Below are 19,745 nucleotides of genomic sequence, written 5' to 3'. Positions count from 1 at the left end.
TTGTAATTGATCCTGATTCAATCCTATTACAGCTTTTTATAGTTTAAGCTCTAGAGAAAGCAAACTCCTTGTCAAGGCTTTATTTTACGGATTCCTTTGTGTGTGCTATGCTTGCTGGTCTCTACTTTCCCTTTTAATTTTTTTTCTCCTGTAGTAAATAATGAGCTGCCGCCTGAAATCCGGCTTGCCAGTGGTCAGCTAATGGGTGATGACCTGTCCCTCCTTACTGCAGGAGAGCTGTCACCTTATATCAGTGACCCAGCGCTGAAGCTTTTCCAGTGTGCTGTTTGCAACAAATTCACCTCTGACAGCCTGGAGGCCCTAAGTGTGCATGTGAGCAGTGAGCGCTCACTCCCCGAAGAGGAGTGGAGGGCTGTAATTGGAGACATCTACCAGTGCAAGCTCTGTAACTACAACACTCAGCTCAAAGCTAACTTCCAGCTCCACTGCAAGACTGACAAACATATGCAGAAATATCAACTGGTGGCTCACATTAAAGAAGGCGGCAAAACTAATGAGTGGAGGCTGAAGTGTATTGCCATTGGCAACCCGGTTCACCTGAAATGCAACGCCTGTGACTATTACACCAACAGCGTGGATAAATTGCGCTTACATACCACCAATCACAGGCATGAGGCAGCCCTGAAACTCTACAAGGTAAGTCTGTGACAGCAGCTCCAGCCAGCACCAAGTAGGCTGGGAAATTAACCCCTTCAGGGCTCATCAAACAGGGCTCTGATTAATTAGTAGAGTAAATGTTTATTGAACATGCGTACGGTCAAACAAAAACTACAGGTTAGTCAGGGAGGAGTGCTCCAGATGAGTCCTGTTGAGTCACCTGGGGGTCATTTAGGAGGCACTTCCTGCAAACACAGGGTCCATAAGTAACTTTTTAAAAAAGTTCTTTCGTAATAAATGGTGTTTTACATATCTCATCGCCTTTTCAGACTTTGTCCATTACATTTTGACCAGAAGCTTGACAGATATTACGGAAAATGATGTTTTTCCCATATTGTGCATAGGGAAAGGAGATCACTTTCTGGCATATGTATCTGTTTGCAACCATAATGTATCACAGCCAAGTTATTTTACCTTGGTATTTTCAGTAAGGACATGCAATATGCCACATTATTACAAAGGATATTCAAAGTAAGCACTGTCATCCTTTTGTCTGCCCTTCTTTTCCAAACCAGTAATGATTTTTCACAAACATGAAAGGGTGTGGTGTAGATAAATATGTTAGTAGAATGGCAACTATATTTTTATCTTTACTGGAAAAAACTATGTGGATATAATGAATATGTGGGAGTGATGAATACCATTTATTACACAACTTGTCATGACTTTTTCCAAACCCTAATTATGGGGTAACTTATTTTCTGCAGTGTGTTTACTGGATTGGCTTGATTGTCTTGGTTCATGTACAAAATATAACACATTCATTTCCAAGATGAATAACTTTGTAACTTATTAAAAACTTCTTTTGTCTAGGGGATATAAAAATTCAGGAAATATTGCAAACCATTAGTCACTGTAACAAGCTCTAAATATGATTAGAAAATCCATTTTGCAAGTGTTATCTATTGATTTATACTAGAAATCTGTGATAACTAAACTATCGGGAGTCATCTGCTGATTACAGCAACTATGCTGGTTTTCTAATCATGTTGAAGACCTGTACATACAGAACAAATATGGAAAAGTCTCAGCAGACCTCCAGTTTAAGCAAGAAATAACATTTTTCTGGTGTTCAGCCATGTTCAAATGGCTGGTCTGAGCTAATACATGCTGCACAGGCGGTAACAGATTTTAATTTTATAACCTGATAGTTGTAACCTTGGTGCATCTGCTGTGAGCAAAAATGCCAGTAACACAAGTTTTGGTCTATTATACTGTCCTAGAGTGCTGGCTGCTCTGCTAATTTAATAATATATTTTATTTAAAGTGCATTTTCCCTTAATTCTAGAGGGTGTTATTTTTTGCTGGTTTTTTTTAAGATCTAAAATCTTGTTATGAAAGGTACAAAAAGAGCTGAGAGTCTAGTGCCATAGCCTGCCTCTGCAGCAAAACTCCCTTATAGGTTATACTCCTTGTCATCCCTTATACTCCTTGTCATCCATTAATTTTACATTATGCAGCTGCACTCTAAGTCAGGTTTGTAAAAAAAACCAAAAAAACAAAACAAAAAAAACCCCAAAAAAACCCAAAAAAACCCCCAAACAAAACAACTACATTTTTGGTCCACATCTGTTTTTTGGAGTGTTAACCTGCATTATTTCAATTATTTGTTCTATAATGCCACCGTTCAAAGAAATGCTACTGCATACGGTGCCACAGACAGTAACAATACAGTAGGAGAAGAGAAGGCAGAAGGCTTTTCTCAGATGGCTTGACTGCCAAATCTTCTGAAATTGAAATTTTAACTGAAATTGTTGAAAACAAGATGCCAGCTGCTTGGGGTTTTTTTTAAACAAAACCTGTAGTCTCAAGGTACACAAACTATCTACTCAAAACAGTACTTTCTCTTCACTCACTCAACCTGATCCCTAGAGAAACTTTCATCAAATATGTTTGGGTTTCCAGCCTGTCCTACAAAATATTTGATGTGGGATGCTATGGGAGACAGTATTAGCTTTTGGCCCTCTTCACTGAAAATGTCCTGCTGCTGAATCTTTGCCAAATCCTGCTTTGTTAGATGGAGCAGCTCAGTAGCATCTATGTAGCAGCTATCATACACAGAAGGCACCATCACTAGCCTTTGGAGCTGTCTTTGAATCAGTTAAGGACATCCCAGTGGAAATGAAATCCATAAACTCCCAGATACCCTCTAGGCTTCATGGCCTAAGTAGGACAATTGAAAGTGTCTGGCTGTTAACCCTATGGTTATAGGGTTCCAACTCTCCTGATGCATGTATTTTTAAAGGACTTGTCCCTAGGATTGCTAGTGAGTGTCTCAGGTTTTTAAAAAGTTTCTGTCCCTCGTGACTTCTTAAAGAATCTTGGAAATTTGAACCCCCCTAGGTTTAATGACTCTCAGAAAGCAGATAGCATATACACATGCATACACTATTTTCATATAATTTCTTTTTAAGATTAATTTGATGGAGAGTGATGTCACATCAAAAATATCAGTTGGCGTATTAGTGGGGTTTTTTTAAGATTTGGGGTTGGCATGAAGTGCTCCAATGTGTCCCAAATGACCAAGATGTGTGAGCTCTGTAATAGAATGTAATGCTTCTGTATATCACCCAGAAAGCGTTGCTCTTAATTGTAAGTGTACATTCAGGCCTCAAGATGTAAATAAATGTAGTTTTGAAAATCTGCTAAGTTATCTGCTAGCAGACTTGATAGTTTTGTCAGGTCTTGGTGAAGCTGTTTACACCAAGAGAGTTGTAAACTTTTTTCTCTTGATACATCAGATAAACTTTTAGAGCACCTAAGGAAAAAAAGAACATTAATTTGTATGAATAATAGATATATGCCTTGGGAGCAATATCGAATATTCATGAATTGTGTTTATATTCAAGCAGCGCCTCTTTTTTTAAAATTAAGGTTCTGTGAATATGGTTTGGTAATAAAAAGTTTAATACTAAAACCATCTGAAAGCACAGAAGAAGAATCTGTGGCTTTGTTCCTTTGCTTTGTCAAGTACCTCAAAGTTTTTCTTCAGTCATTTATATTTGTTTAAATGTTATTGTTTTGTGAGTTTTCTTCTTATAAATGTTGCCATAACAGCTTGATTTTTCTCCCTGTGCTTAACTATTGATGGAATAAAAGGATGTCTTTTCATAGCTGTAGCTTTTAAAGCAGCCATGAACATCAGAGGTTCTCTTCTGAAGCTGTATAATTTTAGGCAGTACGGAAATGTCACTTTTAGAATTAGATTCTAAATGTGGCAAAGTGGAACCTTTAGCTGTTTTCTAAGTTATTTAAAGAAGAAATGGTCTGGTTGTTCCTTACAGAAGTGCAGTATTCAAATGTGTTGGTAATGTGGCTCCTAAGAACCAGAACAAAGACGGCCTTACCCTAAATGAACTCAGCTTGGCCTAAATGAATTTCCCAAAGACTTACTTTTGGAATTGTGAAGCTTGATATTAGCAAATTAAACCACAGAAGAGTTGCAAGGTCTTGGCAGCATCCATCAAGAAGCATTCAGTGACTCCACAAGTAAACAGAGAAAGCTTCTATAGCAACAGAGTGCATTTCCATTCTGCAGGAGGAAGCATTCAGCTTCTGCAGACTTGGGAAGCTGAGGCAGGACGGTAATCTGTCTTGGTGAATGTAAAATACATATAGCTTGGACTGCTCTTAAGGCAGCCATTTTGTAGTTTAGTCAAATAGCTTTCAGGGAACTGCATATATCATGTCCTGTGCTCACAAAATAGTTTCCAAATACTTTTATTAATAAATAAATAAGTACAGGATAGGCCTTTTTTAAAGTAAACCGAAATGTCTGAAAGTAAAATTTACTTAACCAAGTAACTGAATCTCATAATCAATTTCTAATCACAAATTAATATTTGAAGCCAGTTTATCAAAAATATTGTTTGATTAGCTGATAATACCTTAAATAGTAATTGCTTTTTACTGTGTAGTTAATACAGTTTACATTGTGTATGCAACTATTTAGAAGCTCAGGGAAAGTGAGAGGCAGCAGTTAGCAGACTGTAAAAGAACTACCCTTTATTGACAAAATATTGATCCACAACACTATTTATGCTATGATTTTTAAATTTTGGTATATCTCTACCTCCCGTGTTCTCAAGCAGCAAAGATATTACCCAAAAGGAGTGACTTGATTTCGGTTTAAGAAGGTTAAAGGTTAAAGGTTAGCTCAAAAGCATCATCTGCCTAGCTGCTTAACTTTTAACTGATCAATTTAATGAAAATCTGTTTTGCAGATGGTGTTGTAATGTCTTTGGCAGGATTTAGGCAGCTTTAACATTAGACGTATGCTAGTAAAAATTATTCCTTTATTTGACCAGAACAACACCTTTTCTTTTATGTTTTAAGGTAAAAGGCATGTGGGATATGGTATTTTGGCAAAGGACCCAGAAGCAGAAAGTGTTGATGGTCTTTCCATATGGGCTCAAAACCAGAATACCCTTATGTCTATTGCTAACGATGACTGAAGAAACAAACAAAGCTGTATTCATTTTTTTACCATAATGTTTTACTTTGAACCCATAAAAAAGCATTTCAGTCAGACCTGTCCTTGGAAAAGGCTTGTCTTCTCTGCCTAGGGTGGAATGCAACAGCATTAACTTTTTTAATCTGGCAGAGCACGCCGATTGTCTCTTTCAGGCCTCGTGTTTGTACGTCAGAAGTATTCTTTCCCTTGCTCACAAACCACGCAGTAATTGTGTTACTTAGCTGTAGATACTATAAATAAGAAGGCAGATCAGTCAATCCAAATGGTAAGTTTTATCTGATGGAGGTTGTCTGAATAAACAAAGAATTAGATCCTTGGGAGTGTAAAGCAGAGCTTTGTGTTTATGTCTTCTGAGAATCAAGCCCTCACAGTTTTTGCCAAGATAATTAAGTTTCAGCACAACCATTTCTTTCTATTTTCAGATGTATGCAATTCAATAGGAATTTCTTGGGCTGCTAATGCAATGCTATTATATGTTAGCTTTGTAATTAGCTAGGACTCTATCCCTTTGCTGAAATGCATTGTAATGTTACACACACAAGCATAGTTTGCATGTAAGCAGTTATGAAAGTGGTGCCCTTTGTTTCATACTGACCTTCCAACCCATTTAAAAGAGAGTTTACAATGAGCCTTTGTTTTGTCTGCAAATGATCATAAACAGCTTTCTAAAGAGTCCAATAAAATGAGACAATCACAAATGTATAACATCACATATTGAAAGGGTGGAAGAACAAATGGGGCTTTTGCTATATTTTATAGGATGGATTTATAATCTGTTCTTGGGTCACTTAGGGCGAAGAATTTTCATGGTCAGCTGCTCGGTCCTGCTGGCTAGCATCCTCTGCAGGAAAGGCAAATACTGTGCAGCACCTGCTCTTCAGCTGGGGCTCTGCATTGCTCTTTAAAGCGAGGTGTCCACTTCTCTGCAGGTTCAAAGTCAAAAGATTAATCTTTTTTTTTTCTGCATCTGTCATCAGCGAAGCAGAATAGTCTGTCTGGATTCCATAATGCTCTTTGCATATTTGGATTTTAAATCAGCCAGGAGTATTGAATGCTTTGCTCATCTTCATCACGTGCAGGAGGCACAAGTGGGATTTAGTCCTTAGGTAACTTTTAGTGTAACAGTTCCCCAAGGAACACTGCTTGGTTTTTTCTCATTATCCTTGTTCTGGATGAAAGCATGGTTCTTAGGAATTAACAACTGAGGAGGATGTGAAGTATATGCACATGGGGACAAATGGACTAACAGCCCAAATCACTTTGTTTGCTTTACTGTGTTTGGCATGAAATATTGGTACTTGATCAGCTTGGAATTAACAGAAAGTCACATTCTTTTCATTTCAATTGTCCTGCACTAACTTTTTAATATAAAATAAAATATCCTACAAATATGCCAATCCAATTATTTTACTGTCATTGTCCCAATATGATGGTAAAAGAGGTCAGGAGATTGTGCAGCATTGATTTGCATAAAAATCATTGTGGAAAGGAAATTGGAATATGTCTGCACACCTGAGGAGCTAAACCAAGCTTTGCTTGATATTATTCTTTTTGGTTATTTAGAATAAAACTGTTTTCAGTGATAAACAAAAGTAATTCTAATTTGTTCCTCAACACAAGCCTCATATAGAGGATAGAAGGTATTTCAATTTTTAAAGTCCTTTGAGATTTATGTTCACTTATGGTTTTAAATGTTTTATGAAATATAATTTCCACTGCAAGTTTCAGTTACTGTAATTCAGATTATGCTGTTGTGCTTACATGTATAAAGAGAAACCAGTGTTCAAAGAACACACTGTCTAGTCACAGCTATACGTACATTGTGTAGTCATAGCTACAAATAATGTATATGTACTTGTACTTGTACTACTATATGTACTTGTACACTATAGACAAGAATATTTATTTAAAAAAATCCAAAATCCCCCAGCTAACAAAAAAATATTATTGGCTGGTAAAATAACAATTTCAAAACTACCCTTTTTATAATAAAATTAAAATAGTAGATAAAACATTTTCACATTATATTTTATGTACATTTAATTTGATATTCAGATGTCTGTCTCTCAGATTGTCTTACATAATGATCCTTAATGGTTAAAAAATCCCATATTTTATATTCAGCCTACGGTACACTGCTGAAACAGGGAGATGTTCTCAAATTGTAGTTTAAAGAATCTTCATCTTCTTCCATTGAAATGCTGTCCAGAATCCCAGTCTGTGTGCTGTCCTGGGTGAGGGTTGTGTGAGGCTGCCCTTGGAGAGGAGGCTGTACCAGACCACCTGCAGTGGGCAGCCTGCCCAGTGGAGCCCGAGTGAGCAGGTCCTCTTGGAGAGCAGGAAAAGTGAGCAACGAGAGCCAAAGCAGCAGAAAGAGTATCAGCCTCATTTATTCAGTATGCTCAACACACAAAATGGCTGTATAACAGCAATTTTTTGTGCCTGGAGTTCTTTCATTGTGACATTAAGAGAAATGTGTAATTATTTCTGACTGAGCTTCAAAGCAGAGATGCAGTGTATAGTGTATGTAAGAGTATTATGTCAATGTGAGTGCATATGTACGTGTGCATTAATAGATTGCAGCTATGAATTTAGCAGCCACTCCCTCCCAGCCTTGCAACATAGATTTTCTTGTTATTCATAGGAGATTTTAGCTGATATTATGCAACTCACTACAGGTGTCCTTTCTAAAATTGTAATTAGTTTGCCAGACTCTCCCAGGTGAGATTTTTCTCTACGCTCTCTTCCACATATTTAAAAATGAGCAGTAAAAAAAAGTAAAAAGCCTGACACATGACAGGAAAGTTATATTTTGACATGGATACAAGTAATTCAGCTTTGCTATTGTTTTTGCTAGTAATTTAGAAGAAATTTTCCCTTGATCTATGCATTTGTTGGTCCATCCATGTAAATGCCAGAATTGTGGTTTTATAGGAGAATTAATGGGAGTAATACCTTATGGGCCTCATATATACAGGACAGATTTGAGCTTTTTGATACATATGTTTTGAGACTGTATTGCCTCTATATACGCCTATATTGCTGGACAGATAAATTAATTTTCTGCATTTATTCTTTTTTTCATCCTTTGGGGCACTTCTGAAGCAGGAAAGGATAAGAAAGGATAGTGAAGATGCTGGTGTGAAATACTAAGTAATGCAATTTCTGTTGGTTTCAGCAAGGATCAGGCACAATACAGGAGATGTATTTCTTGGATAAACTTCCATGTGTGGATTTGTTGGTAAAATATAATGCAGTATAACAGAAAACAGGTATTAATTACATTAAATATGAGTAGAGGCTTTATGTTGATAAAACATAAATTACAAGTGGTGGCTTGCAATAATTTTTGAACCTGTTGATCTGCCTGTTAGACTGGTGTACTTAATACAGGCAGATAGTGCAGACTGATGATGGTACAATCTCATGCTGATACGTAAAAGAAGTGAAGCTTTGCTAAGAACTTCAAGACCTTTGCTTTGTGGACAGCCATGAAGGAGGATGTCATAGAAATTACCCCCTTGGTCTGCAACAGAAAGTGCCAACCCTTCAGTACTGCAGCAGACAGATACACAGCATATTGTGCACCATAGCCTCAGGGGAAGCTGTATGTTCTACTCTACCAGTGGCAAGGCAGGCATTAAAATAATCCTTGGCTTTTAAAGGCAGGGGGTATTGAAGAAAACAAAAACTGAGCAAAGGTAGTCTTTGAATGATGAAGTGTGTAGATTCCCATGCCTTGGGCATCCTACTGCAGTAGTAGCAGTTACAGGAAAAAAAAAAAGGGTTTGTCATGTATAAGGGGTGTGAGCAATGCTCCTTGGTTATATGCATGAATAGGAAACATACTGCTAATGGGAGCTATGGGTAGTAACATACTAGCCTCATTTAAAGAGTGGACATTTGACCAGCAGGGTTGCCTAACAAAAAATTTGAACTTTTTCCATTTAAAATTGTTATCCTGCAGTATTAATCAAACCATACTGCTCACATGATTCACATGTATAAAATACATGACTGTATGACTACTGGTTTATTGCTGGATTGTGTGCAGGAAGCCTAGCATATAAAGGCAGTATTCAATGCTCTGCCCAAAGTGCCTATTTATTTGTAGTCCCTGTTCTCCCTTGTAAACTCCCAGAAATCAAGAACATGCACTACTTCCTTGCGCTGGTCCTGGAGAAAAGAACCATAGAGCCACCTTTACCCATAAAGATGGCACAGAATCTGCTGCTCTGGAATATTTTGTACCCCAGCCTTTAACAGAAAACTAGATTACTCTTAGAGAAAGTTCAAGATGACCCTTTTAAAACAAAGGCCAGCAGTGAAAACTCTTCTTTCCAGACCTTTATCAGGTCTGGAATTCCAGAGGTCTACATGTCTTGATTTCAGTTGTTTAGCACATATGAAATTTTTCCATTGGCATCCTAAGCTTGTGTTTGGACCTATAGCACTTCTTTGGTGGGGGAGGTCAGTTGTCTCCAAACAAGTTTATTAAAAAGGAAGTTGTTTTCCATGGAAAAATCTTAAGATGTTGTAAGTGGCTCAAGTATCACAATAGCTATAATTGATATTATCCTTATCCTAAATTCAAAACTCTGGGTCCTAATAATAACGGATAAGGAAGGGCACTTTTTATTCACAGAATCATAGAATCAGAATGTCTGGTGTTGGAAGGGACTCATAAGGATTATTGAATCAAACTTCCTGCTCCTCACAAGACACCTAAAACTAAACTATAGGACTGTCATCCAGATGCTCCTTGAACTCTGACAGGATTGGTGCTGTGACCACTTCTCTGAGAAACCTGTGCCAGTGACCAACCACTCTCTCACTAAAGAGCCTTTCTCTACTGTCCAAGCTGAACTTCCCCTGACACAGCTTCATACCATTCAGACAACAATGTTCCCGTTTTCTGTGCAACCTAGAAAAATCTTGCTCTATGAGAAATAGATTGAGGAAAAAATACTAACATTCTCTAATTGAATAAACACTTTGTGAATGACCAGAAACTTGATATTTTTACAACGAGAACAATGAAACAAAGTCTAAGGAGCATCTTGGTATTCTTGTTTTTTGTGTGCTAGTGATGAGAGCATGGAAAAAAGCTTGCTTTACTACTGAAATGAGACAGCTTTAATATCTAGATGTTACTATTTTGGAAACGCCCTTTGGCATTTGCAGATATGTAAGCAGTTAATGAATGGCTGGAAATTAGGAACACTAAAGCTGGTGGAAAAAAATGAGTCCAAACTTCAAGTGTTTCTGAAAACCTTATGTCCTTATTTGTTCAGGAGCTTCTGTGACTCAAAATCTTGACCCAGGAGGAAGCTGGAATTCTGGGATATGTCAGGACAGGATCTTCTGAAGTCAGGTCTCAGATGACAAAGATCACAGGCCACAGAAAATAGTTTAGGACTAATTTTACCAAATTTCTGACCTAGAGTTTGGACAGATTTGAAAGCACTGCTGTATTGCTAGTCCCCTGGGTCTAACCCTGTTGCAGATGCATCTCAGTAATAGGTGTTGTATCTAGGCTGTGGATATCCTTTGTCACTTTTTGATTTACTAAGGTAGTCTCATAGGTCACAATGAATTGGATATGCTGTCAATGTGCTCTGTCTCTCTGTTCCTGTCTCCACTGGTGTGTTTTGTAGTGTGTCAGGCTTCAACAATATCTTCACAACACTTGAATTTCTGTGACTTACAGAACTCAAGGAATGAAAATCTTTGTAGCTAGTCATTAGGACTGCTTACAGGTATTTTTGAGAAAGAGCAAATCCTTACTCAGACACTCTGTAGTCACTTTCATTTTTTTTTTCCTTTTTGTGTTGTCTTTTTTTATTTTTCAAAAAACAAAAATAGGTTTGTGGGATCATCTCTGACTCAACATGTTACATGTAGGGGCTGGATCCAAGAAGTCTTCCTAAGATATTTCTTTTATTTTATTTAGTGAGTTTTTCACTGAGAAGCTCAAATTCTGTAACGTCAGCTACCTCAAAATCAACAAACACGATATGGTTTATCCAAAGCAATTTGGGGCACACAAAATACAAGAGCTATACTAGTTTTGAAGAGATCTGTGTAAGTAACAATTTTTATGATAAGGAAGAGTTGAGCTGGTAATCAATAAAAGGAGACTCTGAAATCTCATGCTACAGAGAACCTGTATCCTGGTTCACTCAGCTTTTGTGCTTTCCAGATACAAAGGTTTTATGCCTCATGTGTCCACAACAGGAACTAAACAAATGTCTTTCCTTTTCTTCTAGTAGTTGTTTGTCCTAATAGATTTAGAAGGTAAGGTCAATACTGTCTGTACTGGGAAACAGAGCATGGCTTTGGAGAAAAAAAACCCAATGTGTCTCTAACCAAGCACAGGTGATTGAGAGGTTGGCCTGTAGTACATCTGACAGTCTAAATGGTCCTCACAGAATTATAATTAAGCATAACAAGTTCTTCACATATGTCTATCTTTCTGTCGGCGTATATTTATTTTTACATGAACTTAATAGTGTCTGTAGTTGAGAAGGGTGAATTTGAGTATTGGGAAGAGTTAGAGGTGGAGTCTGAAGTTGTTCATGCTCACAAGAGAGACACTTATCCCACAGTAGTGTTAGAAGGGAAGTCGTCATTGTTTGAGGCTGGGTTTCTTGCATAGAGGGTGCAGTGGACAATAACAAAAGGGCAGGTGTGAATGCTTATAAAAGTGTGCACTTCCCAGGAGCATAGCCAGGATTTAAAATTATGTGTGTCCATACATTCCCCAGGATGCTCCTGTCATCTTCTGTAACGCTGTATGAAGGTCTGTATATGTTAATGTCTGCTGCAGCCAAGGTTGGATTTCCATTTTTCCTCTAATTTCCTTCTCCCAGTTACTTATAAATTTTTATACACACTTTTAGGGCTGAAATTATCAGGATTTGGTCTGGGTATAAAGAATATTTCTTTTTTTCTTTGGAGCTCTTTCTGAGTCACTTAATCATGAGATATCTTTCCAACCTGTCCTAATGAAAAATACTCTATTGCAAATAAAGTTAGTTAAGTACATTTCTTGAAGTGGCTGTCCATAACAGAAGAGAATGTTATTTTAAAAGCAACAACACATTAATAGGCCAAGTATGCAATCACTGTCCTATCACAGCAAATTATACCATTAGTCCACCTTATCTAATCTCTTTGCTACAGACTGCCTAACAACAATTGCTTCTGAGAGCAAAGCAGACCAAAAAAAAAAAAAAAAAAGGAAAAAGATTCCATGGGCAAATGTAGAATAATGTTACTTATACAGGAAAATGCTTGTTCTTTTCATATTTCATCTGTACTTTACAATGAATTAACATCATACAAATTCAAGTATATTTTTTCCCCACCCAAAGTTGTCTTTGGGTAGTCTTATAGGTATACAAACATCAATTCAGTTTATGAAGTGAACTTCTGGCTCAATCACATCCACTGGGAAGGAGTTCCACAGGTTAATTTAACCTGCATGTAGATTTTTTTTTGGCTTTTAAGATTTTCTGTCATTAATTTATTAAGTTTTATTTGTTTTTATTCATCTGGTAGTAGAATGTAAAAGATCATGTGTTCTTGCTTTATAATCTTTTACATAATCTTTATAACTTCACAATAATCTTTATGATTACTTTATGGTCTTTTTATCATGCCTCTCTTTTATTTACACAAAAAATTTCAATCCATTCAGTCTTGCTTTTAGTGGAAGTTTTTCCACATTTCTGCTAATCCCATCACTGATCTCTGAACTCCTTTTACCAGTGTTAAATTTTTCTGGAGATACACAGATATTTCAGAACTGAACACGCTGTTCTCAGTGGAACTGTATGATCTTACTGTCCCATGCCTGGTGCATCCAAAAATATAATCTGCTTTAAACAAATCCTATTGCAGTCTGTGCTGGAAATATGTTGCCTTTCATGACATGCTTCTTCCCACGCCCCCCCCTTCAAACTGATGCTGAAGTGTCCTGGAGTGACTACATTTAACTGAGACACCAGTAAAATGTTTGATTGGTTCAAAGTATTCCTTCTAATACACATTTTCTTGGATTTATCCATCCATACCGAGTTTCTTCTGCATGCTCAGCTAAGTTTAAAAGTGTCTGGCATTTCTCATAGTTCTTTGGCTGATCTCAACTGTCATGAGTTCATTTATGACTTCTGCAGGATCAGTCCTAGTTTGCAGTTAGAAGACACAGAGGTAACTTTTGTTCTGTTAAATGCCCTGTTAGTTCATCTAGCTTGTTTTCTGCCTCTGTCAATTTAGTTTTTTGCCCCTCTCTTAAGTGCCTACATTATGTGGTTAGGGTACTTCTGCATAGACAGGTGAGTGGAAAAAAACTCCAGGTCTGAATTAACCCATGGAGTAATTAAATCCCTGTTAATATTAGGAGAGTGAGAGAAAGAAGCATCTCCTTGTGCCCCATGTCACATTGCCTGTCTCTTCACATGGCCTGCCTCTCGTTGCTATATGTAGTGGCTTGAGGTGCAAATGTCTGTAGGCAGTTAACTATTTGCTGAGCTTGAAGAACAGAAATAGCTAATTAACCATCTATCTGCAAATATTTACCCCAGATATTTATTTACTGATGCAAAATAGAAGATGCTGTTCCTGACTGCAAGGCTGAGGCATAACTGAAGTTGACTCTTTGTAGTGTCCCCTTTTCATTCTGTTTGGTGCTAACTTTAATGTATTATTGATTGTTATTAAGGTATACTGTGAAATACAGATGGGATGTCTGTTGTGGTTGAACTCATACTGTGGGAGCTATGTTGACTTTTTGATTGTTCTGGCCTTCATGCTGCTTGACATTAAAACCTTTCACATTAGGTTTAGAAGAAAAAGAAATATATAGTAACTATGTTACCCTGTATGTAGTGTGAAGTAATCTGAAAATATGATGCCAATTTCCCTCCCCACCAAGTCAGCACAACATTTGAAATGAAATACTAATTTCAAAGCAAGCCAGGAAGTTCAAATTCCCTGTGTGACTGTATATAAACACTAGTTCAGGACAGCCAATACCTGAATTTAAATTAACTGTGCTACCTGCCAGTAGAAAGTGCTAAAAGTGGAGGGATTAGGGGTCTGATTTTCTAGATTACTGAGTCCTAGTGGCTCCTCCTGGCAACATCTGTTTAGCATCCCAGGATCCAAGGTCACGCTCATGAGTGACTGGCACCTCTGTGCTGACTGCTAGCCTCCATCCTTGCACAGCCTCCTTGTCTGGATGTATTGGCTAGTTTGAAATACACAAAAATTGCATCAGAGGATCAATTACTGCTGAAATGTCACTACTGAACCCTGTAATAGTGCTAATTAGTTAAAGCAAAGAGGCACTTATCTTGGCAGCAGATCACTGAATACTTTTTTCACAAAATCAGGTTTGTAATGCTTTACATTCTTCCCCCTCCCTTTTTGGGAGAAGTTTAAGTATATAAATGTTGAGGATTTTTTCCTTTTTTATTTCCTATGCCTCTGTAAAAAGAAATACTTCTTAATGTTTCTCACTATGTCCAGCAATTTCCATCTTAGAATAGCTTACTTTTGTTTGGAACTCTTAAAGAGGCTATTAGTCATTGGAGAAAACTTGAAACAAGGAAACGTATGACAAACACACAGTCACAGGACAGCCCTCTCTAATTTTGGCTCAGCTCCCTTTCTGCCATTAATGGGGCAAAAAAGAAACTGGAGATCTGATGCAAGTTCCCTGCTGTGGGGGAGGGCAGAGTTATTCTGCTTGTGTCAGGGAGTCCCTGGCTGGCTGGGAGCCAGCTGTGTGTGCCCTGTCCTTGCCACCACACCACACCACACCTCGCAGGAGATGTGGCAGGAGGAGGAGCAGGCAGGGCAGTAGCAGAAGGGCAGAGTACACGTAAGTGTGTCTGTGATGAGTGAAATCCCTGCTGCCAGGGAGACCTGGGGAGCTCCCAGGCAGAGCCAGCTCAGGGGGATGCTGGTGGCTTCAGAAAACTTTTTCATCTGCTACAGAAAGGCAGTGGCTGCTGTCACAAGCTGTAGGGTCTGACTGCAGTCCTGTGTTTTGTTCCCCCACTCAGGTAGGTTTCATTTTTCTTGTGCTCACCTTGCAGGGAGCCTTCCCAGGCTGTGCCAGTGTGTTCTGGGCTTGATGAACTACCACAGTTCTTTCCCAGCACCAGTTGTCCTTTTTCAGTGCTAAAACATGCACAAGGCTGTCATTCACACATCCCATCCCCCAGCTTTTCATCCAGCATTTGGTTTTTGGTGAGGATTAGTTCCTCACTATGCCACAAAGATAAGATTCTCAGCTGCCACTGGCATGAGCAGTGTATGAAATTTCTTTAGTATGAGGTAGGTCGTATTGTTAAGCAATAGTCTAAATATTTGGTAAGATTCAGGAAAAATACAAGGGTTTTGCTAGTTTTTATGCTCTGCAGAATTTGTTTGAAGCTTTAAAAATGTTGTTTGTTTCCTATTAAAATGGTGATGAGAGGAAAGAGAAAGGAAGAATGTGAGCTAAATCCATCTTGTTGCAGTATTGATGATCTCAGTAGTATTACTCCAAGGATAGAGAAGTTTTCCAGAACGACAGTGTTTCTTAACTCTGTCAATTGACTGGGACATGGCTCTCCTGTGGTTTGACTACTGTGGTTTGTCACTACTGTGAGAAATTATCCAGTTCAAAAAGTCCTGTTATTTCAGTAATTTCTTGCTGAAATTGATGGTTACTGTTCCTGTTTTTCTCCCAAAGTTTATTTCTAGGGCTTTCCCATTTGTTTCTGGTGCTCCAGATAAAAGGCTAGTCAGAAAGGCAGAGTCAGAGAGACTGCTCTGCAATGAGGAGGAGAGGATGTGAATTTGGGACTGTTTTCCCTCTCATGGAAGCAGTTTGCCTGTTTGATACAGAGTGTGAGTTGATACAATGAAATCCACTTCCCTAAATATTTTTTACAGATCAAACCAGGTTGCTGGGTATTGATAACCATGGCATACTTTGTGGGTGAGCCTACACTCTAAGACACCTCATTTATAGCCCATTTCTCCTCCTAAATTATTCCACATTTGTGAGCATTTTTAAAGCAGCTGCTATTTAAAACCAGAAAGCCTCCACCCTAAAAGGCCCCAACCTGTCAGAAACATTTCCTCTCTTGCCTGAAGCTTGGAATTTCACTCCAAAATGCCAGCTTCCTCAGGAGTGTGCATAGTGTCATCCTTGCCTTGTGGTTTACTCTTTGCAACCTCAGTTGCACACGCAGACATTTTTTACCACCTCACCACATTTTTCTTCCTTCTCTACCAACATATCTATGTGTCTATTTTTCACAGTGCCATTTGCACCTAGATTTCTGCAGCACTTACCCCAGTTTCACTCTTACCAAGCCCTAGACCCCTTTATATTTTTCTCCCTTTCTGCCAATAACTTTATTTTCCACTTTCTCTTGTGGATGAATGTGAGTGTTTATTTGCATTGTCATGTGCATTGCTATGAACATTTCTATTTATCTGGGATGACTGGGATAAAAATTTTATTGTCTTGAGCTTGAGTTGACTGTGTTGTTTCAAGTAATAAGGAGAGAAAAAAGGTGTGCTGAATATCCCATGGGAAGCTATCATGCATTTTGAACCAGCTGCATATTTTACATTAGGAAAAATATGTTAGAAATTTGTAGTGTTCTCTCTTGACTCTATCAATACCTTTTTTTTCATATGGCTGAATGTACTGAGCCAAGCCCCAGTAATATTAACGGGGAAAAACACTGCTGTAACTTTGTGACTAATATATTTTAGAAACATCTTACATTTTTCCTGTAATAGCTTTTCCATACATAGTAGCATTTCAGTTTGAAGGTCTGACTTCTCAAAGCCTATCAGAGCTAAAAACAAGTGCCAGTATTCTGTTGAAAAGCTGGAAACTTCCCACCTCCAATGCTATGAAGCTCCTTTTTCAGACTCAAAGATAATAAGATTAACACATTATTGGTAAAAGGCCCATCCTGGGTGTTGCCCCAATGTAGTCTGACAGGAAATTTTTTTGTTTGAAGGCAAGGAAGAAGTCTTGATGGTGGTTTTCCAGCAAAACCAAACTAATGACAGCTGATTTAAGCTAACCGGGCTGGGAGCATTAACAATAATTACTCTTGGAGACAATTTTAGGTCTTGTTTCAAAGCACGGAGATTTTGTTGACACCATCATCTAGGACTCAGTTGAGAATTCTCTGAAGACCATGCTCCTCTACCTTTCAGAAAACAGTTGTACAAGTGTGCCTTGAACAGTCAGAGTCTCCTTTGTGAAGAATTCTGGACCTAAACTGGGTTCATATTGGCAATATAAAATCTTCCATGTGGCATCAATAAGGCTGGGATAAAACACATGACATATAATAGTTCCAGACCATGGTCTCTCATTCTTTTTTAGGTGTAACCACTGGGACCACATAGGAATAATTATCTGGCTATGTAAAGGGGTCAAACCAGGGCTTTGATATTCACAGTATGTATCCTGATGGGAATGTGTTTTTTAAGTAGGGTTAATTTTTGTCCCAACTCCAGCAAATGGTAAATTTTCCGTTGAACTTGGTGGAACTAAGATTTCACACATGACACTTAAATCTGTGCTATATAAAGCTTTGTATAAATACATCTGTATATAATATATATCACAAGCATGTACAAATGTGTTTCTGTATATTTTAGCCAATTACATAAACTGTGTTTAAACTGTCTACTATGCAGATGCCTGGAATGAACAAACTAAAAAATCTGGATAGAGGCAAAATACTCAGAGAATGTAATGGGAACATGTTTTTCACAATTGTAATTTTGAGAGGTTTTGTTCCCTTTATTAGTTGCCTTTTCTCTACTATAAAACCACGTGGGATCTTTTCTCTAGTTGCATCAATTTTCAGCTACAAATGTTTTACATTATAAAACTGTGTAAAACAGACTAAAAATTGTGAAGTGTAAGAAGAGATAATCTGGAGCCTTAAGTGCTTTGGGCAAACTTCTCCTGCCAGCTTTCAGAGATACAGAGGGAGACTGTGTTTGAAACCCCTCATCAGAGCAAAATGAACGTTTTAGTGTTCTTGGACATAATATCAGGCTAACATGCTCTCTGACTGACATCCCGTACATACTGTATAATTGCCAGCCTGCTTCTCCAAGTGCCTTGAAGATTACATTTTTTTAATGTCCCAATATTAATAACCAGATGTGATCTTCTTCCTGCCCAGGGGTCAAGCTAGCTGGCCAGGTCAGGCTGTTTGTCTGTGTGCACAGACTGTGAAGTCTATTCAGAATGACAGGTATGGGGGGGGAGGCGGGTAGGGTGTTAACCTCAAGACCACCAAAAGGGAGTTCTCCCTGCTGGGAACAAAGACCAGCAGGAGCTTCAGCCTTTTTCAGTACTCCTGGGATTTTAACCAAGTGAACAAAAGATGATGCACAGCTGAAGAAATGCTCTTCACAGCTGATACATAATTTAAGATGTTCAGTTACAAACAACCGGATATGTATTTGTGATTTCATTTGAGCACAGTCCAATTATCTGCAGTCAGTTAATATTTTTGTATGAGTAGTTTCTGTGTGCTGCTTTATATACTCAGAAGATGCTCAATTGCCAGAGTTTGAAAACACGCTAGCCTTGAAAATAGCCCTGGTGCTTAAAGAAATAGCATTAAAACACCAGTAGTTGCTATGGGGTGTTTTGTACTTTCTAGTTAATATTTGCCAGTCTATGTGTAGATTATTTTTTAATATAATATATTTTCATTAAACATGTGTTATAAAAACATTTACTCTTCTCTCTCTTTGTTAGGTTAAAAAAAAAAATCAAAAGAAGAAGCTATTTGTTTCCTAATTGATTTTCTACGTTAGTTGTTCATTGAATAGATAAGTAGTGCCTGTGATATTTGATTACAGAGCAAGGCACCCATTTAACCTTCCGTTCTTTCCTGGCCAGGATTTCAAATACAATACAACGTACCTCCCTTAGGCTCAGTAGGATTAGACTGCTAGCAGTAATCCCTGATGCTATGAAATAGACCTGATAGAACTTCAACTCACTTGTTTAGGATTATGCTCATGAATTTCAGTCATCTAGTTGTATTAACCCTTTGGGAACTTACGTGGTTTATGCTGCTATAAATAATAGAACATTATAAAAACAATGGTAGATGCATATCAAAACTTATCTATGTGTTTTAAAGAATTCACTTTTGCATGGTGATCAAAGTGTAAAATTCACATTGAAATTAATTTAACTCTTATAGCATAAATCCTCAGAATTTGTTTTAATTCTAATGTTCAGGTGCCTTTTGCAATTCAACAGTGTCTTTAAACAGGTTGGTCTCAATTTGTGCATTGCTTTTTAAAAATTGTTTGAATACATTTTAGTTCTCAAGGTTGCATTGAAAGAGCAGACAACTCTGCTAACTACAGAGCGTCAGTGCAGAATCTCCCAGTATAATGGCTTGAATGCAAGCATGTGGTAAAGAGGAGGAGTAATGTACTTGAGCTATCAATTCCATTGCTCCTTTTTTTTTATTGTAGCAACAATGGGCAGTATTGACTTATGATGACTTATGCCCTGAGCTAAAAA

At 37.9% G+C, this 19,745-nt stretch overlaps 1 protein-coding gene across 3 annotated transcripts in view; it reads left to right on the top strand.

The window, feature by feature from the left end:
- The window catches only part of ZFHX4 (zinc finger homeobox 4), a 150,010-nt gene that overhangs the window by 27,374 nt on the left and 102,891 nt on the right, over positions 1-19,745 (top strand). For 2 of the 3 annotated variants that reach the window (XM_039702938.1, XM_039702939.1), the window contains exon 3: positions 155-657. In XM_039702938.1, the coding sequence (XP_039558872.1) occupies positions 155-657 (503 nt within the window). The remainder of the gene's footprint in view (positions 1-154; positions 658-19,745) is intronic. The other variant, XM_039702940.1, reaches the window with a different exon arrangement.

This window comes from Passer montanus, unplaced genomic scaffold (assembly GCF_014805655.1).
Source record: "Passer montanus isolate IOZ18808 unplaced genomic scaffold, ASM1480565v1 scaffold16, whole genome shotgun sequence".
Lineage (NCBI taxonomy): Eukaryota > Metazoa > Chordata > Aves > Passeriformes > Passeridae > Passer > Passer montanus.
The sequence above is the reverse complement of the archived record's forward strand: the minus strand, read 5'-3'. Positions and strand labels throughout refer to the sequence as shown.